The sequence below is a fragment of the Glycine max genome, chromosome 19 (genome assembly GCF_000004515.6).
Source record: "Glycine max cultivar Williams 82 chromosome 19, Glycine_max_v4.0, whole genome shotgun sequence".
In the NCBI taxonomy this organism is placed as follows: Eukaryota; Viridiplantae; Streptophyta; class Magnoliopsida; order Fabales; family Fabaceae; genus Glycine; species Glycine max.
Window position 1 is genome coordinate 44895123 of NC_038255.2, and position 10549 is coordinate 44905671.

General features: G+C 34.4%; 2 protein-coding genes across 2 annotated transcripts; one reads left to right on the plus strand and one right to left on the minus strand.

Moving 5' to 3' along the window:
- The first annotated feature begins 216 nt into the window (after window positions 1–216).
- Window positions 217–4496, plus strand: LOC100819824 (triosephosphate isomerase, chloroplastic). Its single transcript, XM_003554351.5, has 9 exons — window positions 217–598; window positions 870–896; window positions 1723–1792; window positions 2475–2598; window positions 2822–2906; window positions 3021–3153; window positions 3274–3447; window positions 4002–4084; window positions 4193–4496. The coding sequence occupies exons 1-9, from the start codon at window positions 422–424 to the stop codon at window positions 4247–4249; spliced, it is 930 nt and encodes a 309-aa protein (XP_003554399.1). The 5' UTR covers window positions 217–421; the 3' UTR covers window positions 4250–4496.
- A 4343-nt stretch (window positions 4497–8839) lies between these two features.
- On the minus strand, window positions 8840–10174 carry LOC100527509 (aquaporin TIP1-8). The gene is made up of 2 exons (NM_001250133.2): window positions 9714–10174; window positions 8840–9619 (listed from the first exon to the last, which is right to left on the minus strand). The coding sequence occupies exons 1-2, from the start codon at window positions 10092–10094 to the stop codon at window positions 9248–9250; spliced, it is 753 nt and encodes a 250-aa protein (NP_001237062.2). The 5' UTR covers window positions 10095–10174; the 3' UTR covers window positions 8840–9247.
- Window positions 10175–10549: the final 375 nt, after the last annotated feature.

Here is a 10549-nt window from a genome sequence, read left to right on the forward strand (position 1 = left end):
CACTTTATTTATTATTTTTTAAGGCAGTTATTAATGATAGGCGTATAAATATTTAATTTCATTTAAGTTCTAATATAATAATACATAGTATTTTGAATTTATTAAAAATGTTATATATTCAATTCTTTGTCTTCACATAATAAAAAATGTATTCTATTTTTGTCGTTGGTTGTGCGTGAATAGAGTCTTATTCCTGGACCTGGTTACTTTGTTCATGTGTAACTCGGCAATTGAGCACCAGAATAAAGGGTTGGTGTTGATGTCACCCACCCAACTTCTTACCTCAGTAAAACAGTAAAACAGTAAAAAATCACACTCTCTCACCAACAAAATAAAAACCAAATCTAATCCAAACCTTAAAATTTACTTCCCAGTTGCTACCTCAACGTCCCCAACACTGTGTTCCTGTTCTTCTTCTTCGATGGCGGCAACCTCAACATCACTGGCTTCTCAACTCTACATTGGCCTGCGCCGCCCATGCCTCAAGCTTGATTCTTTCAATTCTCAATCTTTCTCTGTCTTCGACCCCAATCTTCGCCTATCCCTCTCTCCTCCCAGACCCTCACGCGCCATCGTCGCCATGGCAGGCACCGGCAAGGTGCTTTTTCTTCTTCTTTTATACTTTTAAAAAAACAAAGTTTATTATTTTCATTACCCTTGATCGTTAAATAAAACGTGTCACTGTGATTTCTGTGGGGAATGTAATTCTCCTTAATCTATTATATTATTAACCACTCAGTAGCCGGGGCTTTTTTTAATTTTTAATTTTTAATTTTTAATTTTTGGTAATGTATTGCTTCTGAGTGCGTTGATTATCCATTTTTCCATTTGGTGTATTGATCTTTTCCTTCCTTTCTTTGTGGTTACAGTTCTTTGTTGGCGGCAACTGGAAGTGTGTAAGTATCTTTCCCTCTAAGTGTTTTTTTTATTATTATTATTGTTGTTGAAAATCAAAATGCTATGTTTATTTCTGGTGATTGAGTAGTTGAGTTGTTTTTTTATTTTTATTTTGACATTAGAATCTTATAGTAGCACACCGTTGAAATGTAAATTACACGCCATAACTCTCTGCGTATGTTTTGGTTTAGAATAAATAGCCTTTGTAATCACGTTTCCGTGTAAGTATTAAACTTGCCCCTTTCTCTAACTTTATATAGCTGTAGCAGCATAGAGCTCGTTCTGAACTCTTTGTTTAAGCTTTCTATTCATTTTTATTTCTAGCACAAGTGTCCTTCACCCCTTTCTTTTCATCTGCCATACCTTTTTTATATCTGAGAAATCTACTACTCTGCATAGAGCACTAAAGGATCACTTTTTTTTTTCCCTTTATCACTATGTGGAGCAGGGAAAATTTAGATGATAGACGTTATTCTTTCTCATCGTGTCTTAAATTTTTTTAAGAAACAAAGGTTCATGTCACAAAATATCTGTGTCTGTAAAAAAAAATTCCTTCATAGTTTATTATTATCCCGTCTACCTATTCGTTTGTGTAAAATAATGAAATTATTGTCTCTTGCAGTCTTACCTGGTTTTTTGAAACATGCATTTCCATTTTGCTTTCTTTGGTAGTTTTTGTTCTTTTTGATTTATGTGCTCAACAACTTATATAAGTACAAATGTAGCATTTGAAATTTTGATTGTCATGGCATAATCAATTACTAGTTCAGTTGACTCTGCAATATATCTCTATTTGGTTTTTATTACCTTTGCTGTTATCTCTAGAACGGAACAAAAGACTCCATCAGTAAGCTTGTTGCTGACTTGAACAGTGCAAAATTGGAGCCTGATGTTGGTGAGACATGTTCAATCTGTTTATGTGTTTCTAGTTGAAAGCTGTAGAAGACTACAAAAAATTATGCTATGCTTATTCCCAACTCCCAAAACCTTAAAATAAGTTGTTGAGATTGAAAATGTTCTTTTTCCCGTATGCTGATGTAGTGACACGTTTAGGGTTGGGTTAGTAAAATGCTGATGAATTGATAAAATATATTCCAATTCTAAATCTTGTTAATTGTAATACCTCAGAGTGCTGTCCACCATATATGTGGTTGTAAATGTTCAAATCCTTTTGTGTCAAAAGGAATTGGACCTAGTTCTCTCTATTGGTCACCCCCATACCAAAAAATGGCAAAATGCAAGGAATCCCCCTCCAACAATGGGTCCAGACAACTCCCTTGTACTTTGAAACTGGTCAACATGATTCATTGAACTTACCGAACTATGCATAATGACTCCTTATTGGGGGTTTCAGTGCATGCATATGTGGGTCAATATGCACTGTTTAAGATGAACCATGTTGGTGTGTTTCAAAGCATAAGGAGATTTGCAACACATGATCCACAATTGGAGAGGTTCCTCTTTTTTCCCCCAAAAAATTACATCAAGTACGTGCATTATGTTCAAATCACTTTCTTAATAACCTTGTAAATTTATCTTTTATATTTTGTTATCATAAGCTTTTCCATTTTGTGCAGATGTTGTTGTCGCACCTCCCTTTCTGTACATTGATCAAGTGAAAAACTCACTCACTGAGAGGATTGAAATATCTGCCCAGAATTCTTGGGTGGGAAAAGGTGGTGCTTTCACGGGAGAAATCAGGTTAGCTCACACTTTCCTTTCAAGTGTTAATTGATCTAAGGTTTCTCTTTATATTTTGATTTTATAGTGTTTGGCTAGTTGGACGATTGTAGATACCTTCTTTTTCTATGTTGACATTCTCCTTCGTGTTGTTCTTGATGTGATTCTGATGTTTGAACCAAATGTTATACTACAATTTAATGAGTTAATTCAGTCACTTAGTTATTAAAACCTGACTCTTTAGCGCGGAACAACTAAAAGATCTTGGATGCAAGTGGGTTGTTCTTGGACATTCTGAGCGAAGACATATTATTGGAGAAAATGATGAGGTAAAGCAAATCCAGACATCATTTTTCTACAGTAGCTTTGCTAGAGAATATGATTAGTATATTTGCAAGAGATGCTAAATATTTAAGATATTAACTGAACATTGTCAATTCCAGTTTATAGGAAAGAAAGCTGCCTATGCTTTGAGCCAAGGTCTTGGAGTGATTGCATGCATTGGAGAATTGTTAGAAGAAAGGGAAGCTGGAAAAACTTTTGATGTTTGTTTTCAGCAATTGAAGGCTTATGCAGGTAGTGGAAGTTATGTTTCTTATATAATCCATTTAAAATTCGTTTTCTTTTGATTTAGAAGAAACAAAAGGGGAAGGATTTGGTGGTTGATTGCATTACATCGTTTGCCATTATTTACAGATGCAGTTCCTAGCTGGGACAACATTGTTATTGCATATGAACCTGTATGGGCTATTGGAACGGGCAAAGTGGCCACTCCCCAGCAAGCTCAGGAAGTACATGTAGCTGTTCGAGATTGGCTAAAAAAGAATGTCCCTGATGAAGTTGCATCTAAAACGCGAATTATTTATGGAGGTAAATTGTTTATTTTACCTATAGTTGCATTGTGAACTTATTACGGTGTTGTGGAAATTTAAGATACCACTTAATACGGTTGCATGTCTTTTTAGTTAATGTCGTGTTTGTGTATTTCTTCAGCAGAGTAAACAACTTTTGCAACCACTCTCGCTATTTTCCATGCATGATCTTTCTTAAGATACGTACTATAGGTACCAAGGGAATGATTCATTTTTCATTATGGTATATAGGGAATGATTGGCCCACTTATGATAGTTGAATTTAATGGAATTTTAGAGGATTATAGATTTTACACACACACAAAAAAAATGTACTCTTACAAGCAATGAATTGCTTGCCATTTATTTGATAGCTGATATACTTGATAGGAGTAAACTTATACATGCACAAATATCTTGTTAACATAAAGATTGTCCCTGACCATGTCGATTGCAAAATGTTAGTTTAGGTTCAGTATATTTGACCACTTGAGATTATAAGTCTCATTTTTATGTAAATTTTTTCCATCACGGCAACATCGATACCCAAACATTAAATTTATCTGTTTTCAGGGTCTGTAAATGGAGGGAACAGTGCTGAGCTAGCAAAGCAAGAAGATATTGATGGATTTCTCGTTGGAGGTGCTTCATTAAAGGTACATGGTTTCTTCAAAATTTGTTTGACCAAAGTGAGCAAAGCATGAGTTAAGGAACTCAGGTTATTAGTTACATATACTTGACAAGTTGATCTTGTTGAGGTGCAGGGTCCTGAGTTTGCTACCATTGTCAATTCAGTCACATCCAAGAAAGTTGCGGCTTGAACTTGATTACATATTGTGATTTTGGCAATAAGAGAGCATTAAGGATATAAAGACGGGCTAGTCTTAAATGTGGCAATAATATGGGTGTACAATAACAGATTGGTTTTTATTATCAAAATTACTGCGTCAATTTCTTTGCAATCAGTAGGAATTGCATCCTCTGAGTTTTCCAAAGAGCCAGTGTTTTTACAGCAATTAGAGATGCAGAGATGGTAGAAAGCAATAAATAATAAATGTTTCTGGATTATTGTTGTTTTTTATATCGTCAAATTTTAAATCCTGTATTTTTTATTTTTTGCTTTTGATTGTCACCGTCACTGACGGGGTCCAGAATTTTTGTGACTAAAAATGCACCTTGTATGTTTGTTCACTTTCTAAATATGGAAGTTATTGTGAAGTTTTACATGCATTTTTTTAGGAAGAATTTCTTCCAACTGAGGTTAATTCTTTCTTTTAAAGTGTAAAAGTCATCAAACTGAATTTATTTCTTTTATTAACGATTTTTTTTTACATTTAGGAGATCAAAATTTAATTAACATGCTTAATTGTTCAATGATTTACTAATTATGCTGGGGTATTTTGACTTTGTTCTGAAAATTTTGTAATTTTAGTTTAATTTTCAATTTTGTATGTTTTTTTTTTCTAATTGAATCTTAGATTTAATATTTTTCATTTAAGGTACCATAAAAAATAATTTAATTAGATGCAATTATCTAATTCATCAATAATAAAGAATACAGTTAATTTAATTAATAACCAGTCTGTCATAATTTTAAAAAAAATATTTGTCATTAATATTCTTCTTTCTCAAACACAAGGTGCTTAAATAAGTACAAAAGCAAAATTATAAGATTGAATTGGTGGGTAGAAGAGAGTGATGGAGGGTTTGAATTTTTTTTTTTAATAATTAACATTTGGTGGTAAAAAGGAACACCATATGCATGACATGTGAGTGGGGCTAACAAATTTATTTTAAGAATAAATAATATTTATGTAATGTATAATGTGTAAAGATCACCAAAAATGTATAATGTGTAATTGTGAGAAGATGCTGGATGGAGATTCTGCCATGGAGATGGCAATAGGGCTCAATAAATCCGGCAAATCAATCTTGAAGTTTTTTTCAATTGCATTGCATCCATTTTCCCATCGTTCCCCACATGTATTTTTCTTTTAGATTTTATGTCTATCCGTAAATAGTAGCGGATCTCTGTCCTTATTTACTTTTCGTATTCCCACACGGGTATTTTTATCTTTACTCTTTAGTGGGAACATTATTTGGTTAGTTTACAGTATGTTTTTACTCATACTGCTTGCTGAAAAGTAGCATCATATGAAGTAAAATTAGGCTTTTTATGCCTTTTTGAATGCTATTGCTGAGAAAATTAGCAGTTTTGATTACATAATAAAATCAACATAACTGTTTGCTGTTAGCTGGGGTAAAGTGGTGCAAGTAGTAAAATGGTGCATTATTCAAGGCCTATGTCCGTAGCACACGCACACACCTATAATAGACACATACACTTAAAAACAATACTAAGTCTATTCATTTGATATAGGTTTTCTTCTATTTGGGAGATTTTTGATTTTCTTTAATTATAGGGTATGTCTCATTTATTATTGTATCATTTTGGGTTTAATATAATCTACATTTTTTCCAAAAAAAATACTAAGTCTATTCATTATAAATCATTTCTTAAAAAAAAATTCTGTGCAATTTACTCATGGTACCAACTTACGACGAAACTATGACAGAGGATGTTGGTTGTACTTTCAGATAAGTAGTGGGTGCAACTATACCATGTAAAATTTTGTGGAAAAAAATGTGCTAAAAAAATGGAAATAAATAAAGTATGAATGATTAGATGAAGTTGAAGAATATATTTTTGCCGACGTAAGTTTATTATTAACTCAGTGGGAAGGCACTCTAATTATTACAAGGCCTACGGAGTATTTTATATTTCTTGTCAGAGGAGACCCAGCAACTATATTGAGCCCATTCAAAAAGCAATTCTGCAAATTAAATAAAGTTATTTCGCGAATTAGTTATTAACTTATAGTAATATGATGTACCTTATCGTGTTTATAGCCTAATTCAATTTTTTGCACAACAAGAAAAAAAAAAGTAGAACTCTATTTGTGGATTTAATAGTACAAAATTTACTTTTAAACGTCAAATTACTTAATATTCCAAACAAAATGAACAGCTGTCTTTTGGGGCAAGCAAGAAACAAAAAGCGATAGAGCAGACAGGATGCTTTGATCGTAACACAATAAAGCAACCGGAAATCACGAACACCACCAATGAATTATTGACATTGGTATTTTTTTTCCTTTCTATATTTGTCAATTTACCTTGCATGTGAAACCCAAGAACAAGGGACCCTACAATCTATAGTGATCTAGGGTTCCGTCTTATTCATTATTGTAACAGAGCAAAAGCCAGAATTACACAGAACCCCCGAATGATTAACATTAATTAACGTGGTTAGTCATATGTAAAGTCATAGGATGAGTTTATTTAATTTTTTTATTTTAAGAAATAAATCTTATCTATTTTTTTAAGTAGAATGAAATTAGATATTAATTAAATGAAAAATTACTTATTTTATTAAATACTCAAACAGACTGGCCCTTAATTTGCACTTCCCTTTTGCACATGATATTGTTATGTGCCACGATATGATTTACGATTGAATTGAATGAAAGAGGTTAGAAGGTGCCGCTAGCTATTAGCTGTAAGTTGTAATATGTGATTCTCACTGTTCTAAATTAATGGATTTTCACTCTAAAGCTTAGCTATGGTAATTTTATGTGGAACTGCTCGTTTACCAAACCGATACGCAATAAGGTCTCAAAAGTCAAGTGAAAGGCAGCTTAAATATATTTATAAACTTCATACGTCACGGGAAAGGATAAGCTTCAACCACTCTTCTTCATTTTTGTACTATAACTCATTTCTGATAGACATAAAATAGTCATGAAAAAATTTCCGTAAGTATTTAAATCAACATCTAACGTGGGTAGGTTGTGGCAATTATGATAAGAATTTATTTATATTTAAAAAAATGCTTTCAAATGGGATAAACGTCAATCTAAATGGTAATTGTAAAAAAAAAAATAGAATATCTCAATAATAGTAAGAGGTGTGCTTATAGTTTGTGTAACTTGCAATAGTTTATGTACATCTCACACTGCAAGTGTACTCACTATTAGGCTATTAGCGGTATATGTCCACATACCCTTTTCATTACATTGCATATGTTTCGATACATCTTTTTTGACTGCATGTTTCTCTATATCTAAAATCAATATTAATGCCAATTTATTCTAAAGCATTCTAGCCGAAAAGTATTTTTCTTTTTGGTAAAACGTACCGTTTTAACTCAATATGAACAACAAATATTGATTAGTGTCTTTAGGATTTTGGTTAACAAATTAAAGAAAGAAAGATTTTAATGAGATACACAAAACTATGTTATCTATAAAATTTTTTTACACTTTTCTATGATATTTATTTATTACAAATATATATATTTTTATTTTTTTAATAAATATTCTAAGGACACTAGATGGCGATAATAACGAGAGATTTATGTTTCTAATTATGTTGATTAACTGTTAAAGGGTGTGGACCATAGCCCCATTTCCACAAGCAAAAAGTGGCTAGCACAGGACGATATGACAATGTCCAATGCATAAAGTGAAAGGCCTGTTTGGTTTGGATACTAGTCTTTCCAACGCTTTCTTTCACGTGCCATGCCGCCTGGCCATCTCATCATTAGTATGCTATGTGCATAACAGCCCATCTCATGAATTAGATCCATCAACATCCCATCTATCTATACCCATATTTAAGACAAAACCACCAAAACCATTTCTATCACAACTTGCTGCATGCCATTTATTTTATTTTATCCCAATTTAACCATGGCTCTCCATTCTCCAAATAGGAAAACAATATCTTTACAAATCATCTAGTATTCTCAACTATTTTCTTGGCAATGATACAGGGGGAAATAAAGCAGTACAGTGATAATTTGAATCTAAATGAATATCATATTGTCATACATACAGTTTTCACTTAATGTTATCATATAAAAATCTTGCGTCTATCCAATTCTTATATTATTATATATTCAATGTTTCGAATTGAAACCTCTAAAGGATGCATTCCCGAACTTGAACACACATACTAGTTACTCTCAAACACGTGTTCACTTGTTTGTAATTTAATTAGCACAGAAATACAACCAATAAGAGGTGCATAGCTATATGATATGCTTCAATCTTGTTCAGTCCATTCTCTATCAACGTTCTACATTCATTCTTCCTCGCATTTAATTTGTCTTCATTAGGGAAGTGAATTACAATTACCCATCCACACTGGTGGACCCACTCGTAGCATGTGCTCGAGCGATTCTATAATTAGGACATTTTGTCGCATAGCAAGATTAACCGTTTTATACTTTTAATATATTTTATTCTTTGGTTAAATGCTAACTAATATTTTTAAAATATTGATTAAGGAATTAAAAATTTTATTGACATGCATGAAATTATATTGATTATGATTTTTAATAAATATTTAACCAATATGCTATGAACACACTGGTCACAAAAATCACAAGTATAATCATTCATAAACTTCAGAAAAGAAAGAAATATTTTAATTCTAATCGAGAGAGGATGCAGGAAAAAGTAAGAAGTACTAGTGAAATGGTACAACCAACCAGACCCGAATAATGATACTACATTCAATTCAATTGTTGTGGACCAAGTGAGAGAGAGAGAGCATGCACAAAATGATAATAATTTAACTTTAAAGAGAACTTCATGATCATCAACCATCCAAGGATTTAAGACGAAAGGAACAAGTACAACCCTCGAAAGTGAATTAGGAAGAAAACACAAGGAAGGAAAACCATACACAGAAGAAGATTCCAGAGAAATTCAATAATACACAATTTTTTTTTTTTTATTTTCATTTCCCCCCCTCTAGTAGTCAGTGGTGGGAAGCTGCTCGTGGGTGTGGCTGATAAAGACAACCTCGTAAACAAGGCCAGCGATTCCACCACCGATGAGAGGCCCGGCCCAGTAGATCCAGTGGTTGGTCCAGGTCCAGCTCACGACAGCAGGCCCAAATGTCACAGCGGGGTTCATGGCCGCTCCAGAGAAGGCCCCACCCAACAAAATGTTAGCGCCGACAATGAAACCAATGGCGATGGGAGCAATAATTCCCAAATTACCCTTCTTGGGGTCAATGGCAGTTGCGTAGACCGTGTACACCAGACCGAAGGTCATCACGATCTCCAACACCAAGGCGTTGCCAACTCCAACTCCAGCGGAGAGTCCGAATGCTGGAACAGTCTGCGATGCGTAACACCAGAACAAACTCTAACTATTAGTTATTATAGTTCGTTAATTAATTGATTAAAATAAAGATAGGTAATAACGGTCTTACGGAGGCGGTGACGAAGGCCAGGAGGAGGGAGGCGACGATGGAGCCGAGGAGCTGGGCGATGACGTAGACGATGCCGCGGAGGAAGGTGATGTTGCCGCCGACGAAGGCGCCGAAGGTGACGGCGGGGTTGACGTGGCCGCCGGAGATGTTGGCGCCGACGGAGACGGCGACGAAGAGGGCGAATGCATGGGCGATGGAGGCGGAGATGAGGCCGGCAGGGGTGGCAGCGCCGTTGTCGGTGAGCTTGTTGTAGGCGATGCCGGAGCCTGAGCCGGCGAACACGAAGATGAAGGTTGAGATGAACTCAGCCAAAGCCGCCTTCAACGTGTCGGGGTGAGTCGCCTCTTCAGGCCTTCCGACGGCGATGTTTCTGATCGGCATCTTCTTCAATTGACGCTGACGATTATGATGAGATCAAGTGAACACCGATCACTCACTGAAATCACTCTCTGTTTCGCTGTTATTCGTTTTCGCTTCGTTGCTTCTTATATACCGTGACCGAAGACGGACATGCCTCGGATTCCACCGGCTGTACCCGGTTCCCGGTTATTTCTATTTTCATGTTTGGAAAAAAATATGTGCAATGCTTCCAAAAATGTCAGGAATCAAGTTTTTCAAAAACACCAAGCCGGAAAAGAAAGAATCCTATTTGGTGACAGGCTGTGACATGTTCTTCATTTCAAATTGTTAATTGTTTTTCCTTTTTAGTTTTTATATTTATGAATAAAAAAATTATATTTTTATTTAATTATAACATATCATATATAATAAATTCTTTTTCCTTATATGATCATTATATTAACATGAATTATAATTCAACAACTTTCCTTGTCCTA

Bases quoted from the DNA above. Each gene is read 5' to 3' on its own strand.
- LOC100527509 (NM_001250133.2), bottom strand. From the start codon at position 10,094: ATGCCGATCAGAAACATCGCCGTCGGAAGGCCTGAAGAGGCGACTCAC. The intron at 9,620-9,713 runs GTAAGACCGTTA...TACGCATCGCAG, and splicing joins TGGCCTTCGTCACCGCCTCC to ACTGTTCCAGCATTCGGACT.
- LOC100819824 (XM_003554351.5), top strand. From the start codon at position 422: ATGGCGGCAACCTCAACATCACTGGCTTCTCAACTCTACATTGGCCTG. The intron at 3,154-3,273 runs GTAGTGGAAGTT...CATTATTTACAG, and splicing joins GCAATTGAAGGCTTATGCAG to ATGCAGTTCCTAGCTGGGAC. The intron at 4,085-4,192 runs GTACATGGTTTC...GTTGAGGTGCAG, and splicing joins TTGGAGGTGCTTCATTAAAG to GGTCCTGAGTTTGCTACCAT.